Genomic DNA, 23333 nt, shown 5'->3' with positions numbered 1-23333 from the left:
TTCTGGCTTGCATCTTATCACTTGATGGCGCCATGGTTCTTCTATTAGGTCATTCAGTCAGTTTGATCTTGTTGATTTCAGGGCTGGCAAGAAATCTTGCATTGTATTTTGTAATCCTATTTTTAAATTGCTTAGAGTGGAAGACTGGGAAGGCAATGATACTGACAACCCACCTGAAGATAAACTCAGACAAGGCACTGAAGAGGCAAAGGTTTGGCAATTAAGGGAGAATCCTTTAATTCTTTCCCATTAGTGTTCATGATACTGTGATTAAGGTTGAATCAGCCCTTCCGATTCTAAATGCTGCTGTTGGAGATTTACACCCTTTTTTTATTTCCTCAATCTTGCATGTGCATGTTTAGTTTTTAGCCCTGGTATTCTTTATCCCTTCTTTTAAATTAATTGTTGAGCCTTTTATCATATTAAAAAGCTTATTTCTGAGACTCTTGTTCTCTAGATAGCTTTTAAAAAAAAACCCTACAGGTTTTAAAAACAAAATTTGGCAAACAATCCCTGATCTGGACTCTTACCTAGAAACGATCTAATTTATCTTATTTTATTTTAGACACATGAACAGTGCTGTTCCATTTTACCAGGCCTGGCTCAAAACACTGCTCTAGCTAACATTCAAGGAGCCTGTGTATGTGTGTAATGTAATTAATTACACGCACACATTGACTTTGGTTTGGAGTTGTGTGGTCAGCAGCTTCTGAAAGTCAGTCTCTAGTTAGTTTTTCCTTCCCTGTTTTTACCTAGTGACTAAAAACTTTCTATTCTGAAATCAAGCAGATCAGTATAGAGTCTGTGATGAACTTCTTCAACATGATTTTTATTTATCTACTTTGTCCTCAAGCCTCAGAATCCATAATACCTAAAGACTTGTTCATATTCTTCTTAGATTCTGTACTTGAAGCAAACTAATTACATCTCATAGTGGAAGTGAAAGAGGCAGGGAAGACAAAGTGTATATGCTTATTTGAAATAATTAGAACCTCTGCAAGGGTTGTGAATATATGGCATGCTTTTAATTGTAGTCCATTTTAACTCTGTTTTAGCCTCCAGAAAATCCATCAAAGATGCCTTTTCCCTATAAAGTGCTAAAAGCCCTGGACCCTGAGATCTATCGAAATGTAGAATTTGATGTTTGGTTGGACAGCAGAAAAGGTACCTAAAAAAACCCTTTGAATAGTCTATAAATTCCTGGCTAACAGTAAAAGTTTTATTGAGGCTCCATGAGATTATTTTATAGACCTATTTACAAGTATTTTGGACCTGCACAGAGGGCTTGAGCAATAGACACGTACCTGAAACGTGAAGGGCATTATCTAACCCAGCAAACGTATCTGTGGAGCATACATCCTGTTACCGGCCAGAGACTTCTTCTTTTTCATCTCTAAGCAACCAGTAGAGTACTTCCAATTTTATGTGATGTCCATCATGCTCCTGAAATCTGATCTGTTGAGAAAAATATACTGGTTCTGGGCTAGGAAATGTGGGGGTTCAGGAAAGCTTAGTGCAATAGCAGAGCATCGTCTTGTAATGCTATTGTCAGACCACGTTCAAATGTAAAATGGGGACTTTCATGGTTGCAGTGTCCGCACAAAGGCTCATGTGTTCCATAAACGCATTTGGGTTCAGAGTAACAGGAAAGGATGGGGGTCGCTTAGCAGTTAGTGTGCACTTTGAACTGCCAAATGAGACAAGTGCTCCCTTCCTCCCCAGCTCTCCAGGGGCTTGAGCACTAGGGAAATGTTACTCTCTCTCCCCACATCTCTCTTGTTGCATTCACATCTGGGATTCCTTGGCATGCAACAGGTTCGCTTTACTCATCACTGAAATTTAGTCCAGTCCTTTCTGGGACTAAACAGAGCAGCCAGTTCCCAGTGTGCAACAGCACTATACAGAAATTTAGGAGTGATAAAGGAAGAATAACTTTTCAGAATTTCCCTGTCAGGGAGATTTAAGTAGATTACAATTATCCAGATACATCCCGCCTTACAAAATGATCACAATTGGTCAGCATTTGGTGTTTTCAGATCTTCCATCAGCACAGCAGCCCCTAATGCCAGGCTGGGCTTTTGACTCTCAGTACAGCTACGCTGCTCGCTCCTTTTGGGGAGGTGTAGAGTATATACACTGCACACACCTCTAGCATGGGTATTAATAGTAGTGTAGACAGGAAAGGCACTGCTTAGGCAAGTAGAGTGAAGACATGGCTGAGCCCTGTGTGTATGTACCCTACATAGCTCTCTACTTGCACAAGCAGTGCCTCTCCTGTCTACAGTGGTGCCCTCCCCCCGAATGCTGGAGTCTTTCCCCACTGCAGGGAAAGGCTCCAGCCATTGGTAAAAGCTCTGGGAGCCTTTCTCTGCTGCAAGGGCCTGCCAGAGCCTTTCCTCACAGCAAGGAAAGGCTCTGGCAGGAGGGAGGTAGTGGAGAGAGATTCTGGAGGTTCCCTGCTGCCGAGCCTTTCCCCACTGCCTCCCCCGTGCCAGAGCCTTTCACTGATGCATGTAGCTACACACCAGTGTGGATGCAGCCTGCTTTTCATTGTGATGTGTAGCTACCCATACCCTACGCACCACCGCAAGTGGTATGCAGTGTGGACATAACCTCAGTGCTGACTCGGAGGAAAGGGACGTTTTTTGTTTCTGGCCCAAAATTTCTATATAGTATTGCTGCACACTGGTCCCAGGAAGGACTGAATTTCAGTGATGAGCAAAGTGATCCTGTTGCATATGTATTTTGTAAAGTGCTTTGGGATTCTTTGGCATGCAAGAAAATCTGGGAGGCACAATCTTCCTCCAGAACCCAACTGCCATCATTCACATTGGAGTTGTCACTGTGCTTTGTGGCATCCCAAGATGTGGGGAGAGTGCAACATTTCCCTAGTGCTCAAGCCTTGGAAGGGATTACTTGTCTCATTTGGTAGTTCAGAGTGCTCACATAATGATGTCCAGGAAAACACAGGAGATAATTCACTCATTTCAGCCTATAATACATACCCAGAATTGCACTCAAGGGAACTAATAGGTAAAAATGAAGAATAGTACCTAGCTTAAACTTTCACTTTGATCTCTTGTAGAACTTCAAAAAACTGATTACATGGTGTTTGCTGGGAGACAGTACTATTTAGGAGACAAATGTCAGGTTAGTACTCGAAGCAGACTCGGTAATGATGAATTATTAAAGTTGCTTTAAGTAAAGTATAAAGTTATAAAATTATCTGAACTCATAGGGTCTTACAGAGATTTCTTCTTTCATTATGGCTATTAAATACAATGAGGTCATCTGAATGATTTTTCTTTTTATTATTATTATTATAACTTTCTGTAAATTCAAAACTAGCACAAGATAGTATATGGGAAGGGCCACTTGAAAGCGGACCATGAACTAGTGCTATGAATCCTGAAAGTCGAGGAGTTTAAGACTGAACTCTTGAAATACACAGATGCCCCACTGACTGGCACTGTACATGAACCGCAGCAGAATGGCAATGAAAGATGGACAATAAGAGGGTTTTTTTGGTTCTGTGTTTTGCAGTGCCTAGTGCAATGGGTCCTGTTTAGTTGTTGAATCGTACAAGGCAGTTTTGGTTCTGACCTGTCCTCTCCCTGCCTTTCTTCCATCCATTAAGTCCTCTCTTATTCTTTTTCTTGTTGTTTGTATCTGTTCCTGCAGTGTCTCTCCCTCTGCTGCCCACTCATCTACTATCTCTATGTTGGGTAGGGCGGGGAGTGCTGGACTGAGGTATTCCAAGACTCTCAAGCTAACTCAGTGGTATGTGAACAGCATGAAAACAGCTCCTATGTTACCAGCCATTGGGGGGAACCAAGCACCATTAACGTGTCACCGTTTGGGTTTACCTACTCCCCCTTTGTTTCCCTCTCCAGGTACGTCTGGAGCCTGTGGGTAAGTACTACAATGCTCATATCCAGGAAGTTGGACATGATGGCAACATGGTGACTGTGTTCATTGAAGAGCTGGCAGAGAAGTAAGCAATCTGAAGACAGCCTTAGAGCTGTGTGTCTTATTTGCTGAAATCCTTTTTCTTTGTTGAGTCAGCACATACACACCTCTCTCCCAACAGACGTTTAAATTGTGGCTGTCAGATGGTTTTGAAACTCTGGGTGCAGTTTCTTTTCAGAATATAAAATAAAAACCAGACCCAGTTCCTTACCAGTTTAACAGGTTGGCAGTAGCTACCATTCCACCGGAGCAGATGGCAGGAGTAACACCTCTTGGGTTTTCATTGAAAACATTCTGGGTATAATCTAATTACCATGTGGACAGAAAGCAGAAGAGTCTCCTGCCGGTTGGGCTGAGTTCATGGTAAACAATGAGTCTACACAACTAGCTTCTAGAACTTCTTAAGAGTGGGACTTGCATCACAGCTAAATAATGGGTTGCTTTTAGTCCTTGAAATTTGTTCTGACAACTCTCATTCAAATTCTCTCCTTGCCCCTCCCCCTTAATTTTGGGAGTTTTGTAAATGCCTTAAGATAAGTCATACATCTAGCAAAAATGCCACTTGTTGGCACATCCCAAATTTACCTTTGATAATCTGTATTGTTATCTGTAAGATTAAAAAGCACAACTCTGGTGCTATGTGCATGTTATAAGTAACAGGTATTGCAGCGTGCCCTTGAGTGAAAGAATGTGCAAAAGTTAAACTGGATTAAAGATAAATTTAAAACAATCCTGAGAGTAGCTAGCTAGTCTCTGAAAACCAAGACAATGCTGGGATCCAAATTAAAATAAATAAATAAATATAAAAAGCAGGGTGGGTGGGAACTGACTACTGTACACACTTTACATTAATATGCGTCTTACTAGTGCTGTAACGGGGATGATTCTGCCTCTGACACTGGATCTGTCTCTAAAGGATAGTTGCCATTGATGCAAGTTACATGCCTATAGCAGGAGAGTCTTTTGTTTTGCCCTCCTCTATCTCTGAGAAATCTCAAAGTAGGATTACTATACACGTGGGTTGGAATGATAAAAAGCTATATTTAAACTGTCCCCTGGGTTTGGCTAACACAGATGTACATACATTTCTAAACTGTCTTTGTTTTTATGTGCTGCTTATTTAAAGAAAAATCTGTTCAGTAAGATCTGCTTGCACTTGATGGCAGCATGGCAGTCATTTTTGTCTAATGTGGCACTGACTTACACTAGTATTTTTCATGTAGACATATTGTTCCATTGGCAAACTTAAAACCAGTGACACAAGTGACACCTGTCCCTGCGTGGAATGTGGTTCCCAGTCGAAAAGGAGGAAACTATCAGAAAATAACAGGCGGCTATGTTTCAGAAATAGGTTTGTACATGGTTTCAATAAGAATCTTATTTGATATTTTTTTTTAGGGGAATGAACGAGGTTTGTAGCAGCAGTCTTCAAATATTGGATCTGATTGAATTCAATTGGTAATATAAAACTCATTTTAAGGGGGAATGATTGAGGAAAACCCTTCTTTGGAGAGGGGATGAATGGAGGTGAACTTCTGATGGGTATTTTGCTGGGGTACTTACAAATAGCACATCCATTGAGAATGTGTGTTAAAGTTTAGTATTTAAAACCTTTAAGAGGCTGTAAAGCACTTCACAGACAATATAGAAAGGCCAGGTCCCTTCATCAAAGAGATTATCTAATTTTGTTATAAGAATGATGGTAACAGCAGAGGGAATGAAGTGAGGAAGGGGTCGTGCTACAGAAGTACAGTTCCATAGTAAAGCAGTGTAGGCTTGTGTGCCTCTTGATGATTCAGTGAAGGGTTTTGTAATTGACTCATTCCCTATGGGAATCACAAAGTAATGTCTCCAGGGAGGGGTTTGAATGATGAGTACGGGCTTGGCCTAGCCAAAACTGGGAGGCTATTCTGTGCATAGGAAGCCTATTAAACATTCTGCTTATCTACCTGTAAAGGATTAAATTAGTATTTTAATAAGCTCACACATTTGATTGCACTTTTCTGGGTGGATGACTTTTTTGCCATACTCCATATCCAAATATTAACTTACAGAATTTCTCATATGAAATTGTTAGCATTACTTTATAATCTGAATGTACCTCTGGAGTTTCTTATTTCTCCATTTAAGGCAGTCAAGTAGATCCGTACAGATGTTTAACTGAGCTAACTTTTCTTTTCCACTCTCGCCCCCATTATTTTTTTTCTTGTGATTCTTTGAAATTGCAGAAATGGATATGAAATCACGGAAGAGACTGTTTAAGAAAGTCCGTGGGAAGGAAGTTTACATGACCATGGCTTATAGTAGGGGTCAGCCAGTTCTTCCACCCCGGCTACAGCACAATGTTCCTTCAGGTCGCTCTTCTCCAATTAATTGCTCTCAAAGTTGTGGGAATATGGCATCCTATGATCACTACCGTCCTCAGAATTCTCCTCAGAGGCATGGCAGGGGATATGGAATGCCCAGGTATGAAGCCTTGGAACCCTAACAAAGACCAGTATTCATTTCCCTGTTAGTTCTCCCACAGTTTTAGCCCTAGCTAATATTCATCTATTTAACAGATGACACTACAGGTGAGTTTCATCTGAGAGAATCAGTAGGCACTTCTTAGTAACTGGATTTTTTTGCCCTTTAAATTTAGGGGATCTGCCCGATTTATAAACAGGAACAACATGGTTGGCCCTCAAATAGCATTCTACCCCGGACCAGGGAAGAGATGTTATCAGAGCTATGACAATTTCTCCTATAGGTCCCGGTAAGCGAGTATAAATTTCTTTACAAAACATTGTACTACAAATAAGGGGAAAATAAGCTTTTAAAATGGCATGATACTGAACAATGGGTAAATAGCACTTCTGCAAACATTTATGTAAGGGCATTTCCAAAAGAAGTATAATTAAAACTTAATAATGGAAATCTGCTTAAACCCCCGTGTGTATGTCTTGATTTTTCTCTAAAGTTCATATAGCCGTAGTCGCCGGCAGATGCAGTGTGTCAATAAGGAATGTCAGTATGGATTTGTACCAGAGACTGGGGAGGAGCCTCAAGGTTTGGAAGAAACCATAACTTTCTATGAAATTGAAGAAGGAGATGAGGCTGCTTTTCCTGCTTTACCAGTAAGTCATGAGCTAGCAGTTCATTTAGAAATGTTTGCCAAAATGAGAAGGAAAGCCTGTACAAACATGCAATGTTGGGGTAGGTTGTTAAAACACACAGCTCATATTTCTTGCAATAGGCTTTTCAGACTTGGATGTGCAGCTTTGAAAGATGTGGAAGGGAGTTCTCCTCTTGTTTGCCATGCTCTAGTTAGAATCTCTCAGTTAAATAACTATGAAAGCTGTTGAGATATAGTAGAGATTCAACTCTTACGAATTTACTACAGCTTTTCTACAGAGTCTTGCCACTCACCTGTTGCATCAACATCTGCATTTATGTGTGATATTAAGTGACAAATGGTTGTGATGTTAGAGAACAACACACTAACCACTCAGAAGCTACTTTCTTCTGCAAAAGAAAATAGCAACAATCTCCAGACTGACTTTTTCCTGAACTCCTCTTTGCGCAGCAAGTTTCTATAAAATGAAACATATTACAGTATGTGAATCCCTTTGTAAGCATAGTTATTCCCCAAACTAAGACCAATCCAAAATGAAGTTTTCAATTCTGCAAGTAAAATGGCAGAATTGAGCCTCCGGTCTAAGTTGTGAACCCTAGCCCCTTTGGTGTCCGCTCTTTAAAAATCATTCTCATATCAGTCTACTTGCTTTTCCAAATTCTGTTGTAGGTTTAGACTAAACCACCCTGAGTGTGCTAAAAATGGTCAGTCAATATTTAGCTGTCTGGACTGGAGTTCAGGCATAAAATTGCTTAAACGCTGACCATTGTGAATTCAGCCGTCCTGTCTTCCAGAATTTTTTTGCCACTGCCATTTTGATATAATGAATTTCAGAAAAATAGATTTGTTGTATAAATTGGTATCTTCCTTTTTTCCTTCTCTTCTGGCATTTAAACATTGATTATGTTTCAGCAGCCATACTGTAGTCCCTTCTTCTGTTCTGGGCTTAACCTATGACCTTTGCTTAGCATTCTTGGAAGAAAACATTGGTTAGCAACTTAGACGCGCTATTTTGCAACTTCCTTTTCAGACTCAGAATCAGTAGCGTTCAGCAGGAGTGTGTGCACCCCATTTCCCCCCCCATCCCCCTGTATGTTTGCCTGTAGCTGCTATTGGATTATTTCTCATGTTCAGGCAGCTATTTTGTATCTCTTTTTCTTTCTTCACTTGTGGTACTTAATGGCAGTGCTGCAGCACTTCAATGTAGACACTACCTACACCAACTGTCAGTGTAGGTAGTCTGTCTCCCCGAGAGGTGGTAGCTTAGTCAATGGAAGAATTCTTCCATTGACATAGTACTGTTTACGGTGGGGGTAAATCATCTTAACTATGCTGTTTAGAGGGTGTGGATTTTTCACACCCCAGCATGAAGCAGTTAAGCCAACTTAATTTTCTAGTGTATACCAGGCCTCAGTCCCCAGCCCAAAGTTACACAGCTGTCTGCTAAGGCAGGGAGCTTAGAGATCAGAGGGACATACTCTTCTCTGGACAGAGAGGAAGGCCCTAACTTCAGACATTCCCACCAGATCCGTTTCTCACCAGAAACGCCACACTCACAACTCCCCCTCCAGAGTCCTTTTAGTCACTTAGTGTCCCTTGGATCTCTAGGCTCCAAACCTTGGCAAAATAGTGGTACACTTGGGCTGGAACCTGGAAGTATGCTGTTGTCTTGGAATTGCTCCCCAAGTGTGTGTGTTTGGAAGGTTGTTTTATCTAGAGCCGTGGTGTTGCTTTTCTGCTTTTTTTTTTTTTCCCAACCGCCCCCTATTGAGTTTTGACAGTACATTCATACGTGAAAGTCTAATTACCCTATATGTGGTAACTTTACCTCACTGACCATGTCACATACAGTATTCTATAAAATTATTACATTGCAGCTCCATATCTGCCACAAGAAGCTAAAGCCTAATTGCCATCAGAAGGCTTCTGACTCTCTTGTTTACTATGCAGTAGCACTGTTTGCAGATTCAGTGTAATGAAGAACTGCTTCTGCCCAGGCAGGGTTAGTTTAGTTTGTAAATCTGGAATTCAGCAAAACTTTTTCTGTGAGCAGTGTGGCCTGGTTCCAGGCCTCTTGTTCTGAGTCCCAGTCTAGTGCCCTAACCACTGACCATCATTCCTCTCATCACTAACCAGGCGGTATGGAACAGGATGTGTCATTACATTTGTGAGCTCCAAGTCACGAAGTCAATGAAGGCAGCATTGGCTTTGGGTCCTGCTACAGTTCAGTCGGGAAAAGGGGGAGCAGGGTCTATAACCACCAGGAAGATTTCAGGGTGGAATATCTCGGATCTCGTCAATGGCAAGTGACACAAAAACTCAGTTGAAACTAGTGTATAACACTGAGTTGAGGTTCATGTGAATTTAAACTCTGCTATTCCAGCTTATGTTCATCTAACGTAGCTCTGAGATGAGTGAAACAATTTATATTATGGTCCAGCCTGGAGACCCCAATTAGGGATCAGGACCATGATACTAGGCGTATACACACAGAGGGAAAAATTGGTCTACGTATATTAGGGGAGACACCTGGTGGATACAACATGGAGGGAGCACAAGGTACCAGTGAGATCATTGTATGTGTAATAAGTAGTGTTTTACAGCAAAATTGTTTTGCCAAATCCTGGTTTCAGGGTGGTGAGAACCCCTGGCGAGTTCACTTTGTTCTAATAAAACACATTTTATCTTGTTTCCTAGAGTCAGGGTAGTCCTGCCCCAATAGTCCCTGCCCCTGCAGGATTCTGGGTAGCTAGAAGAGGCCCAAGCCCCATTCCACCCAGCAAACAGACTCTGAATTCCTCAGAGGAGGAAGTCGATGAACCGAGTGATAATGGTAAGTTCTAAATCAAACACACACTTGTGTTCGGATTAATCCAGAATCTCCATTTTTGTGTATTCCCGTGCAATGTGTGTGCAGGCTACAAAAGCAGATCCCGTTCGCTCTGCTGCTGAGCCATATTGCCTTACAGTGTTCTTCACTAGGTACAGAGATGCCTTCCATTTTTCTCTTGGGAAGCCCAGCTTTAGGGCAGACATCTGTTTCAAGTAGTTAAAAGCATGCACATGTGCAACACCTCAGCTTTTATTGCGTGGCAAACGTGTTAATCCATTTCATTTAATAGTTTGCCAGACTAGTGCTGATATGACTCTGCGGGTTTGTAGCAAGACAACTCATTGCTTGAAACATACAACATAGATTCTGTTTGGTGACAGTTACTATGGCCTTTGGTGGAATGGAATAAACTAGTATTGTCTTCTTCTGACTTTCCTCACAAAGTAATAAACTTAGTTACTAATGTTCTACAAACTAAATCAAAGTGCATCCTTTTAGTAGTAGCCTTGGGTATTAGCAACTGCCTTTTTGACAAAAAGGAGCATTGTCTAAGACACCTTAGTAATCTTTCTAAAAGTGCCAATGGCTCTTTTTTTCATCTCTCACGGAAGCCAGGAAGGGCACTCAGTTTAATATCTCTTGATTAAAAATGAGCAGTATTGGAGAGTGTACCAGTATAGTTCTTTTCTCATTTCCCTATGCCTTAATCCTCTTTCAAATGCATTGCCTATTAATTACAGTGTATAAGGAGTAAAAGGTGCATTTTTCAGATAATTTCATTGTAGATCTATTTATACATAAAACACTTTATAAATAGTGACTAGAGAAGGGTAGAAATGTAGTGTTACAGATTGTGTAAAGGATTTTGCATTTAAAATTATTATAGAAATGTAACTCCTTTTGGGGGGTGGGAACAGTCCTGTACAGACTTGAAACACTTGTGGCTTTTTTCTCCACGTGTTCTTTACTTAACTATCTTAACCTTAATTCCTGTTACACAGAGGTGTATTAAGTCAAGTTATAAATTTAGCACAACTTTTCAAATAAATGTAAACTAGGGCCAAATTCTTAGATACATCTAGCTACACTTCGTTCTGCACATCTAGACTCAAATTCGGGTTTTCGGGGACTATAAATGATGTGTTTTGCCTTTGGACTACTTTGTTAATGTCACTTGAGCTGTGAAAGAACTGACCACGTAATGATAGATGTTTGTAGGAAAAGCGGAAATGGTGCAATGTTGGTGTATCCCATTCTAGTAATCCTTTTTCTTAAGACAGCTCAATTCACCTTTGTTGGTGACTGAAATGTAATTCTGATCTTTTCTGTGTTTAACTTTCTGAAATGAAGCTATCCGTTTCCTCTTTCCTAGGGGAATTTCATGAAGAATATATGTACACCCCTTCAGGTCAGTAAGAATTGGACTCTCCCATATTACTCACAGTGAATGTAAAACAATAGTTTGATCTCGCACAAGTTTTTGAAGGATTAGATTTAATGCTCCTGTTTCAATTAATTTTGCCCATGCCCTCCAGATCCAGACTGTGAAACTCCAACAGTATTTAGTTCAGCAGAGACTACAGCAAACTTGGTAAGCTTTAGTCACTGTTTGGATTAGGCTTCCTAGAAACACATAACATCCTTCAAAGAAATTGGCCCTGGAAGCAAGCTTAGTGTAGATGCTCAAGGGTGGTTTTTAGGAGGAAGGAATAATAGTTCCATTTATATTTCGCATTTCTCCCACTTCCCCTCCCACACCCCACCCCCTTTCCAGCTAGATAGCGAATGCTTGTCTCTCAAGGGATCCTACTGAAACGTGACCTCATTACAGTATCATTATAGGGTTGGTCTTTAAATCCGTGCACAGTGCTTATCAAGTATATACACATCCTGGTGGTGGCTTTTACAGTCTGAATTTTATTTGTAAGAGTTCTGCTCCATGTCTGTCCTCACACTTTTGTGGGGAGAAGGGAGGTGGAAAATCATCTATGTTCTTTGTAAAGCCATGATTCTTCCTCCTCCTACTTCTGTTTTATATGCTACTCTACAAGTCCCACACCAGTGTATGCTAGCCTTCAGAGACAGGACTGGACCAGACCTTGCCTTTAAAATCAGCCAGTTTGTTAATGGGCTTGGAGAGGCTACTGTTTAGTGAAACAAGGTGTTTTCTCTTCTCTATCCCACACCCCTGCAGCTTGCTGGTCCAGAGATCAGGTAATCAAGTGCAGGTATAGAAGGCTACTCTGCACCTGGCAGTGCAGAGTGCAATTGTGAACTGGCCTAACTCTAGTTTAATTTAGGGGGTTTTTAAGCAAAGTGCAGGATCTTTGAGTATATATTTTAGAAAATTAAAGAATAACTAGAAGACTTTTGGGTTTCTGGCATCCCCCATCCCCCTCCCTCCTTTTCCCCACAGTCTTATAGCCTTGTGGTTTCTCTACGTTTTAAACACACTGTTTTGCTTTGAAATCTCTTCAGGATGGAGGGACAGGTTCTGTCTCACCTCAAGATGGAGTTGCTTCATACAACTATTCCCAGAAGGTAATCTCAATCATGGACCATTAAGTCACATGTGACAATGGAAAGTTGAAAAATTAATGAAGAAAACCAAAAATGAACTCTTCTGCTATAAAGAGGTGGTCTGCCTACCTGTGCCTACAGGGTTGGGGCTAAATCCTACTTGTTTTATGATGTGAGTAGTCCCGTTGACTTTGATAGTCCTACTTGAGTCAGCGAGGAAGCAGGATTTGGCCTTAACTGAATTAAACTTACATATATCATTCCCCACCCCAACACATACACTCACTGTTGTTGGAATACTTTTAAAAAAAAAAAAATCACACAGTACTGTAGCTTTGAACTTGATTTAAACACGAAGTGAAGTGATATTGGTGATCATGTAGCAATTGAGTAAATTCTCTGTGTGTGTGTGTGTGTGTGTATATATATATATATATATATATAAAAATTCTCAGTATAGCATACCTGTGTAATGGATGTAATGCACTTGTTCATTTAATATTGTAAGCCCTCTCATAGAGATGGAGTTTTTTGCTTAGCATTTTATGATGTAGAATCCTAGGACAATATAAATATTTGGGGGAGGAGGGGTTCTTGAAAGCAGATGTTCACTATTCCATATTTTCTGTAGTATTTTTAGGCTGGAATTGGATCCCTAACTCCTTTATGCTCCTCTGAGTATCTCAGCCTAAATATATATGAAAACTACCAGACCAGGTAGTATTTCAAAAACATGTGTGGGTTTTTTAAAATCAAAGTTGACAGTGTACTAAAATCTCTCCTGGCTCTTTTGCAGGTGATGGTGAATTCTGCAGTGATCTCAACCTCCTCTTGTGTTAATAATGCTCCAACAACAGTCTTTTCCTCCAGTACAGCAGCAGCCACTCAAGCCAACGTTACCACCTCCATTCCCCCACAGACTGCAGTGCAACCCATCCTGGTGTCCCCTTCTTCTGCTGGAAGGCCAGGTAGAGTGTTGGATACAAAACTGTAAACTTCAGGTTCTACTCCTGTTTGTTCTCACTTCTCACCACCCAGAATACACACTGAGTTCTTAAAAAGAAAAGGAGTACTTGTGGCACCTTAGAGACTAACCAATTTATTTGAGCATGAGCTTTCGTGAGCTACAGCTCACTTCATCAGATGCATACCGTGGAAACTGCAGCAGACTTTATATATACAGAGAGAATATGAAACAATACCTCCTCCCACCCCACTGTCTTGCTGGTAATAGCTTATCTAAAGTGATCAACAGGTGGGCCATTTCCAGCACAAATCCAGGTTTTCTCACCCTCCTCCCCCCCCCCACACAAATTCACTCTCCTGCTGGTGCTAGCCCATCCAAAGTGACAACTCTTTACATAATCAAGTTGGGCTATTTCCTGCATAAATCCAGGTTTTCTCACATCCCCCCCACCCCCATACACACACAAACTCACTCTCCTGCTGGTAATAGCTCATCTAAACTGACCACTCTCCAAGTTTCATATTCTCTGTGTATATATAAAGTCTGCTGCAGTTTCCACGGTATGCATCTGATGAAGTGAGCTGTAGCTCACGAAAGCTCATGCTCAAATAAATTGGTTAGTCTCTAAGGTGCCACAAGTACTCCTTTTCTTTTTGCGAATACAGACTAACACGGCTGTTCCTCTGAAACCTGAGTTCTTAAAGATATTTCCATAGAATGTGGTTCACTTCTCTATGAATCTTTATTACCCCCACTGCTGACTTTCCTCATACACTGACAAGCCAGGTTTACATCTTCTTGGAGTCCCTCTTCAGCAGAAACAAACATAGATGGCTCCCTAACTTGCATAGGAACTGTACCCATCTAGTCTGGTATCCTGTCTTGGACAGTAGCTGGTTCCAGATGCTTCACGGGAAGGTGTAGGTGCAGTGGGTTAATCTGCCCGCAGCATCTGGTCCCATCCTTGTCTCTACTAGAGATTGGCTTAAGCCCTGAAACACGAAGTTTAATATTGTTGCCTCTTAGCACAAGTGTCTAGCCAATATGCAAGGCCTTGCTGGGTTACTGCTCTAAGGAGTTGAAATTGGTGACGTGGATCAGGTATTTCTTTGGTGCAATCTCTATATTTACAAAGAATGTTCGCAATGTCCTGTTTTCCTGAACACAGTAGGAACAAAGCTGACACTTAGCTCAAATTTCCAAATCTGCCTTTCCAGCCAAGCAGCTCTGTCTCTGCTCCCCACAACTGCATGTCTGGATTCCTGCTCACTTCCTCATTTTTCTGCCTCTAGTACGCACAGCTGCAACCAGTTTAATACCTCAGTCACTGTACTTGAAATCAATCCCTGGGGAAATCCCTCAGCCCACATGGGTTAGCTGCTCATTGACCTCGTATCTCGTGTGGTGGCTTCATTGTCTCCAGATACCTATCTCCATAAAAGAGCTTAATTGCTTTTTCCATTTAGCCTGAATGAAGGCTGGCTGGCATACCCATCAGCATTAACATGGTCTCTGATTGCCTTGTAGACCAAACACCTGTTTGATGGCAGCAATCAGCAACTTCCAACATAACAATATCCCATCCAAAGCTTTTATTGTCATAATTCTGGATATTTTGATATCCATATAAATGTCTAATCCCTCTTTGAACCTTACTACTTCTTTGCCTCAGTGACTTTCTGTGGCAATGAGTTCCACAGCCTACCTATACATAGTGTGACAAAATACTTCCTTTTTATCAGTTTTAAATTAGTCACCTTTACCTTTTGTCCCTCCCCCCCCCCTTAAGTTATAAGACAAGGACAACAGAAGTTCCTTAGCTACCTTCTCTAGACCATTATTTTATATAGAGTACGTTAATTGTATTCATTCCGTTTTTATCTTAGAAAGCAGATGAAAATCAGAATCTTTCCAATGTCATCTTATGAGAGTTTTTCCATGCTCTCAATTTCTGTACTCTCTATTTTCATTCACCTTCTATGGATTCTTTCTTTTGCTCTAGTCTCGTTCCTTTTCTCCTCTCCCATAACAGCCATCTCAATTCACAGTTTTGTGTGTGTGTGTTTTGTGTGTGTGTGTGGGGGGGGGGGGTTTGTTTACATTATGGTTAAGTTACTTTATGTGATCACTGCATGCTTGCAGTTATGATTAACGTTGCACTATGTGGGTTAGCCACTTGGTGGTGGTGTTACACACAAACTTATGCAAACAAATAAACTTTTTATTTAAAGGGGCACAGGCCACTTGAAATCTAGTCAGCTTAAAAAAGTTTATACAGTAGCTTCAACTACTACCCTTACCCTGAACCTTGCAGTCATTTTTTTTGGGTTTCATAATCACAGTTCCCTAACTTTTTAAAAAACTGCTGCTTATTCCATCCCTTGTGGCTGTGGGGAAACTGACTGCCTATGCAGGGGAAGAAGTGAAGCTGACTCTACACGAAGGCTCACATCCTCTAAAGGTGTTTAGGCACCAAACTTCCATTAGGAAGCCTTGAAATGCACAAAATAAACTGTAGAGATTTCTTTTATTAAGTTGTTTGAGTTAGTCATGTCTCTCGTCTTGACTAATGAGAGCAGGTAATACATTTCAAACCAAAGTGAATTTAACTACGCAAACCATAAGATAAAAAGTGGGATTTTTTTTAATTTGTCCAGAAGGAATGCTAAATCCTTAAAACAGAAGCTGATCACTATACATTTAGAGAGCATGATGGCAGTTCATACTAACTGCACTGGCTAGTAGTTCGCTTGTTTTAAAACCATTGAAAATCTGACTTGAGACTTTTTGAAATTTTTTTTAACATAGTAGTGATTCCGTCAATGCCGTACCCATATCATCCAGCTCCCCCTCCCCCTGTCAGCGAGGTGGGAGATAGTGGCAGCATTCCTCCGCCTTACTCCTGCGATCCCAGCGGCAGTGATCTACCTCGAGGTAAGAGGGATGTATTCTCTAACACTCTGCTCTTTCCCTTGCATCAGCTGGCACTCTCCTGATTGTATATCCTACAGCAGTGGTCTCCAACCTGTTTATGCACAAGATCAGTTTTTGAATTTAAGTGCAACCCAGGATCTACCCCGTCCCTTCCCCGAGCCCCAACCTGCTCACTCCATTCCCCCCCTCCCCCGTCACTCGCCCTCCCCTATCCTAACTCACTTTCACTGGGCTGAGGCAGGAGATTGGGGTTTGGGAGGGGGTGCAGGCTCTGAGCTGGGGCAGAGGAGTTTGGAGTGTGGGAGGGGGCGCTGGGCTGGGCCTGGGGCAGGGGTTGCGGTGCAGGAAAGGGTGAGGGGTGTAAGCTTTGGGAGGGTGTTTGGGTGCAGAGGGGGCTCTGGGGTAGAGTATTGGGGTGCAGGAGGGGTTAAGGGGTGCTGGCTTGGAAAGGGGGCTCAGGGTGGAGGAGGGGGTATGGGTTCTGGCTTCAGGAGGGGGCTGGGGGTGGGGTTTGGGCTCCCACCAGGCACTACTTGCCTTGGGCGGCGCAGTGGGGCTAAGTAAGGCATGCTCCCTGCCTGCCCTGGCCCCATGCCTCTCCCAGAAGGGGCCAACGTGCCCTAGTGAACCCTGGGGGGGTGGGGAGATGTGGCTCTGGGCACTGTCCTTCTATGTAGGCACACCCCCCGCCCCCCCCCGCAGCTCCCATTGGCCACAGTTCCCCATCCACGTTCCCAGCTGCGGGGGCGGTGTTTGCAGGCAAGAGCAGTGCACGGACACCCCGTCCTCTCTCCTTCTTCCCTCCCCCCACGCCCAGGGCCGCAGGGGCATGCTGGCCGCTTCCAGGAGCAGCATGGGGCCGGGTCAGGCAGGGAGCCTGCCTTAGTGGCAGCCCTTCTATGCCACCAGGGACATTTAGCAGCCAGAGATCGTAATCAACGGGGAGAGTCTCCAGGATTGACCAGTTGATCGCGATCGACTGGTTGGTGACCACTGTCCTACAACAAGCTGAATACAGTATACTTGTAGTGCGGAAACATCGCTCTGTACAGATGATGCAGAGGAGAAGGGAATATTAAGGTTGGTTATGGGGTTGGGATATGCTTAATTTCACAATTTGGGAAGAAGCTTGTGCAGAGGTCTCAAGAGTGTGTTATGGAATATTCCGCAAAGTAATTAACTTGTGGAGAAATAATGGGAAGCCCAGAATTGTTTCAGCTGTGAGAGTCACTTTGTTGTTATGATTTTTTTTGTTGTTTCACATAAGAAGCTAGTGAAGAATAAATTAATTGTTCTTGCCATAGTATTTGTGACAGTAAAGTACAATATAGGGGAAGTCCTGGCCTCATCAATGAGAATTTTGCCATTGTCTTTAGTGGAGCCCAGATTTCATCCTATGGCTTTATCAACTGAAGTAAAGTGTTCTCACTTCCCAGTATACAGCATGTTCATGCGCCTGTCCCTGATTATACTGATGTCCTTTAATATCTGAAACTTACTACTTCCCTTTCTGGTAGGGAAAGCCATGGTGCTGCTCCCAGATCTTTCTTTGCACTGTATTGAACAATTTAATGTGTTCAGGTCACGCAACTTCTTGTGTCTGCAGCCTCTTCCAGCTGTCCCTGAATTTCAAAGACATTTGAGTACTCTGCATCAGAAATTCTGTCACTTTTTATTCTCTACTAGAGAGACTGCCCTCTATGAAGACCTGCGAGCTGAAGGTGAACTGGCGGTAAACATGGCTTTCATATTATTTATCTCAACATATTGCTATGTAGGGAAGCAACTTAATTTTTTAGGTTGTCCCAAACTTTTGACAGTGAAATAGACCTAGGGGGAGGAGTCCGCTTTAGGCAGTTGTCAAGAGTGGCTCTTTCATCTTGAGAGAGCTGTTAAGATAATGTTCTCCTGGTTCTTGCATTCAGGCCCCATGCTAGTGCACTGGGAACTTCAGGCCACTTGACCATATAATATACTTTTTTTTCTGAGCTGTCCTTTGCAGGAGTTTGCCAAATGTTGAGCAGTCATGCTGCCATGTTTTGCAGCATCCATGTTCTGCAATCTGGAGTGGCTGCCTCTTGGACAAGTGCCCTCTGAGGTCCTGTTTTCCCTTCTTACAGTCTTGAATTTCAACTTCTTGTTTGCTTTGTCCTTTTTCAGCACCTTTGACTAGGGTGGTATGTTGCAGAATCAAGCCCATGTTTGTTGTGTCCTTTAACTCCCGTTGAAGAGAAAAGGAATTGAGGGTTAAGGGTTTTCAGCACCTTGCAGAATCAAGAGTTAAGTGTACGGAAGAGAATCTGGAGCAGGTGTGAGCTGAAGACCTTTTCCATAGAGGGCCAGCAGTTCTGTATTTCTCTCCCAATTAAACCACTCCACAGAATTCTTTGAGCTTCTTTTAGGGAAAGGTCCAGACTTTTTTTAAATCTAGTGTCTAGTATGGATTTTAGGGGAGAGAACTAGAAATGAGTCCTATGTAGTGTTTAAAGTATTGTGGTATGTGGGCATGTTACCTTAGTTTATAATGGCTATGGAGCTTTCATTAAGGTATCCATGGGTCTGTGAACAGGGGGTGACACACACATTATATTGGCCCGGCAGTGCCTTTATAAGTTGTGTCACAACTTCTGTTTATAGGTCAAGCTTTCTAAGTTCTCCAAAGTGGACATGCTTAGTTGGATTCACTTGAATTTGGTATCCCTCTGAAGGGTGCAGGGCAGCGTTGGGGACCCAGATTTGAAGCAGGGGTTCCAGAGAGACATCTTCCCAAAACAGTCCTTTTAAAGTTTCTACGTGGGGTGTTTTTTATTATTTATTTTTTGCACAGGGCTGGAGATCAAACTATTGATGTCACATTAGTCAAAATGGTCTCAACCTTTCAAATTTTACCCAATACAGTGTATGGCACCTGCTAAATCTTTGGATGACCCAAATTGAAAGCAGTATTTAAGCAAACATCTTTCTTTTTTTTTCTTTACATTATGCACGAACCAATAGAGAAAAATGGCTGGAGGGTTTCCATTCTCACCACCATTTTATATGCTTTAAAGCTCAACTCTTGTAAGTATCCTAAAATTTGAATGGCTAATTGGATTGCTTTGAAATTTGGTGTGCCTGCATGGGGGTAGCATTAGTGATCCAAATTTGGGGTCATTGAACCTGGGCATTTCCAAAAGAGCAGCCTCTCTCCCTCAAACGGATTTCTTCTGCTGCCTTGCACTGTTAAACTGAGTGATACGACTGACTGACTGAATCAGACTTCCTGATGGCTGCTGAACTCACCCTTCAATTAACTAAGGAAAAGTTAATCACAAGCCCCCACCAAAGACAAAGGGAGTTCTGAACTGAGTGACTGGAGGTTGCTACAGTTTGTGAGTTGTGGGTGGCAACTTGAGTTTAAGGGGAACATCAAAGGATTTTGGGGAGCAGGGTGGAAATTTGACATGTGAATTCTTCCTGTGAACTGTGAAATAGCCAGTTTTGAAAGTTTCTTGGTGGGTTGTGTTTTTGGGAGATTTTTTGTGTGTGGAGTTTGAGATCAAACTGTTGATGTGATGTGGGTCAAAATGGTCTCAATTCATCAGTTTTTACCCAGGATAGTGCATGGCAGCCACTGAGTCTTTGGGAGGCCCAAACTATGAACAGCATTTAAGAACACGTTCACTTCACCTACATAAATGTGCAGCTTGGAAGGATTATGGTGCGTATGCACCAATGAGGAAATAAACTGTAAGAGGGTTTCTATGCAGCCACGTCATGCTTGCCTGGGTAGTTTGAGGGAATATGAAGATGCCACTGCCCTTGCTGAGCACCCTGTCACTGATGTTTCTAGTCAGAACCTTTCTACACTTGTGCAACATGAGTTACTAAATCTTCGTTGCTTGCTTCAGGTTGTCTGTTATATTATAATTTTGTTTTTACTTTATGAGGTTTACTATGAATTCAGCAAAATAGTTAGCTGCTGGTCTAACCAAAGTTCTTGTTACTGGGAACAAAAGAGCTAGAGACAGGACTTTGTGTGGCAGCGGTGGGGAATAGGACAAGGAAAGGGGCTGCAGCGGGCAATATGCCTAGGTGCTAGGCAGCTCTTCGGTTATTTGAGAACGTCTGTATTTTACTAGCCGCAAGGGCATATGGAGAGGTGGCTAATTTTATTTCTGGGGCAGATCAATGTGGTGGTTACAAAGACATGTCGTGCAGAAGTTTGGAACTGACTGCAGTAGCACTTTGACTGCTGAGGGAAAAGAAATGCATGCGCTGCCAAGAGTGCCAGCTTGTGAATCTCTTGAGGTGGGGCTTGCTGACTACAGGCTGCTTTGGCTTGGTATGCAAATTGTGGGGCATGATACACACTCTGCCTAAATGACTACTAACTACTGCCTATAATGTATCTTTTTTTTTTCCTGTTTTAAAAAACAAAACAGGAAATTCAGTGACAAAAAACGATGTTCATAAAGAGTTAACGTTGGTGTGTCATCCCTTTGCAGAACATTAAATTGAGCAAACCTCAAATGTCTGAAAACCAGGAAATGTGCAGTTAAGGTGGCTCTTGTAACCTGAACTCTTCCCTCTTTTAGCAGTACCCCACTATGTCCTGCTAACACACACACCTTTACTCTGCCAACCCCGCAGTTGCTGACGTGTAAAATAAAGTGTGGAATTTGTACAGCTCATTCAGTCTCATCAGCAGGATTCCATCTAGCACTATTAAAGGACAAAACAGAAAAAAAAATTTTGGTTTTTGCTCTATTTATTTTTGCTTAAAGCTTGACTGAACAGACATGCATGTGAGGAGTGTTCATCTTGGTGTGGTTTGGTAGTCACTGCAAGAGTCAGAGGTCCAAGCCAGGCCCATGTGTTTTGCTGTTTCACACATCCACATCTCTTTGAACTTTCAGAATCTCTTCTGAATTCCTCTCCCTCCCTCCTTCACCTCCCCCCCCCCCCCAGTTAATTTAGGAAGCTTGCATGTGCACCCTCTTCCTGCATGCTCAGTTATATTTATTGAAGTTGTCAATATCTGATTATTTTGTGAGTCCTGTGTTTGAGACCGTTTCTCCCTCCCTGCATTAGCATTCCAGACAGATCAGAGCCTCTCAGACTGCACTAATAAAATTCTTATCCAGAAAACTATTTCTTGAGGTCTTGTAAGGTGACACTAAATTCTTGGTGACTGTTACTATCTTGTATTTATATATGAATCTCACTAACCTCACTGCTGCTCTGTTTGGCAGGTGTCACATTGTGGCTATATTTTACTGAAGATTATTCTGGTTTCTATAAACTTAAAAAAGCATTGTAAACAAAAACTGGCTCCTACCTGCATTTGCTGCTGTTCCAGTGTTCCACAGACTTCTCTATCTTCAGTATTTGCCTGTCATTTCATTCTCTAGTAACTTGTGTTCTGTTACCTTCACTATGTAACGGTTGCTCCATTCAGCTCTTAGAACTGGTGCTTGCTTTGCATAGATTTGCATAATAATTGAAAAGTAAAATTAGATTGTTTAATTTACCCCAAATGTAAATGAGTCTGCTGCTAGATACTATATAGAGAGCATTTATGTTGCTCTTCCAGCATACTTTAATGCTTCAGCAGCATTATGGTTAACCTTGTCACAGCCAAAGCAGTGTCACTAGGATGGCCCTCAGGGCATAAACTCCTTGCCTGCACGGGTGGGGAAGAATTTATGCAGATTTACTAAGATAACTGGATAGATTATGGTCTGTTTTGAAATGGCAAATAATGAGAGTTGGCCATAGTGTGGATGGAGGAACTAACCATCTTTCCATTCCATGGTTAGGTTTTAATTTTCTTTTTAAAAAATGAAACAGCCTCAAAAACCTGTAAATATCAATAAAATGAATCAATAATATCAATAAAATGAAATCCTGAAGTACAGAATTAAGTGAGGTTTTTTAGTCCCATGGTCCTGCCCAAACAGATTTCCACTGATATTTCTGAAAATGTAGGAGGTGTAGAACTTTTTCAATTCACTTTCAGAGATTGGGAACAGAAGCAGTGGTTGACATTTTCTTAAAATAATCAGTAATGTGTGAATATCTTGAGATTACCTGTTTTAGTGAGTCATGTGGAGCTTTGCCTCCCTTTTGTCTTTGCCTGTTTTCCTGGATTGTGTGAAGCACAAAGAAATAGCCTCCTGATTGCTGCAAATCACAATAAACCAAGTGCTATCCAAGTTGGCATGCAGAGAAGAACACTGTAGATCTGAGCTGGTAATACTCTCTCGTTCACACAAAGCATCTGTCTATTTCAGATAAGTGCTACAGCTTTTTTTCTTTGCTGTATTGCTGTAGGGAGCTGAGAAAGTAGGAGGAATTTTCAGTTAACTTTAATGCAGGCCCCTAATCTGGAACTAAAGTTACCCATTTCTTTCCCTAACTCTCTGAAGTAGTCACTATGAGACCAGCCAAAGACTCTGATGTTTTATTGTTGCTTCTGCCCATTTCCAAAACTGCACTGTAGAATGAAAAACTGTGTATTCCTGCCAGAATTGCAAATGTGAATATCCCAGACATTTCACATTTTGGGTAGAAGTATGTTTCTGAGTTCAAAATTTGATTATTCTTAGTGAACAGTTTTTTAAAGGCCATCCTCGCTTTTGGGATTACTCCTTAGTGTACCATATAATTGCCCAGGACTACATTATCTCTTCCCTTGGATGGAAGCAAATTGGAAAAGGCAAGTTGGAAGGGTGCAGAAAACTGGGTGCATTCTATCCTTCCAAGGTAGGGGTGTCAGCATCTGTGTAGAGAGATAGGTGGCATGCTTTTTTTAATTGCATAGAGCTAGAAGACTTGGGGGAATCCTAATTCCAACTCCACAAATCTTGGTACTGTGTGGAATGCCTGCCCACCATGCTCCTTGCAGGTCCCCACTTCCCTTAGCAGCACATATATCTTGGTGGCCCTGCAAATCTTGGTGCCTCAGAGTAACAACTGCAGAGCAGGAATTAATAATGGGTAGAGATAGCATT

General features: G+C 41.9%; 1 protein-coding gene across 3 annotated transcripts in view; it reads left to right on the top strand.

The window, feature by feature from the left end:
- The window catches only part of LOC125643215 (UDP-N-acetylglucosamine transferase subunit ALG13), a 40391-nt gene that overhangs the window by 8464 nt on the left and 8594 nt on the right, over positions 1 to 23333 (top strand). Inside the window, exons 8-23 of one of the 3 annotated variants that reach the window (XM_075132496.1) lie at positions 136 to 211; positions 1056 to 1164; positions 3086 to 3150; positions 3894 to 3994; positions 5193 to 5320; positions 6198 to 6435; positions 6611 to 6724; positions 6929 to 7085; positions 9782 to 9917; positions 11290 to 11325; positions 11453 to 11508; positions 12396 to 12458; positions 13234 to 13405; positions 16213 to 16338; positions 18025 to 18070; positions 19336 to 19398. In XM_075132496.1, coding sequence (XP_074988597.1) covers positions 136 to 211; positions 1056 to 1164; positions 3086 to 3150; positions 3894 to 3994; positions 5193 to 5320; positions 6198 to 6435; positions 6611 to 6724; positions 6929 to 7085; positions 9782 to 9917; positions 11290 to 11325; positions 11453 to 11508; positions 12396 to 12458; positions 13234 to 13405; positions 16213 to 16338; positions 18025 to 18070; positions 19336 to 19398 — 1686 coding nt within the window. The remainder of the gene's footprint in view (positions 1 to 135; positions 212 to 1055; positions 1165 to 3085; positions 3151 to 3893; positions 3995 to 5192; positions 5321 to 6197; positions 6436 to 6610; positions 6725 to 6928; positions 7086 to 9781; positions 9918 to 11289; positions 11326 to 11452; positions 11509 to 12395; positions 12459 to 13233; positions 13406 to 16212; positions 16339 to 18024; positions 18071 to 19335; positions 19399 to 23333) is intronic. The other 2 variants (XM_075132497.1, XM_075132495.1) reach the window with 2 other exon arrangements.

The sequence above is a fragment of the Caretta caretta genome, chromosome 9 (assembly GCF_965140235.1).
Source record: "Caretta caretta isolate rCarCar2 chromosome 9, rCarCar1.hap1, whole genome shotgun sequence".
Lineage (NCBI taxonomy): Eukaryota > Metazoa > Chordata > Testudines > Cheloniidae > Caretta > Caretta caretta.
Note: the sequence above shows the minus strand (reverse complement) of the source record. Positions and strands in the feature narration are given on the sequence as shown.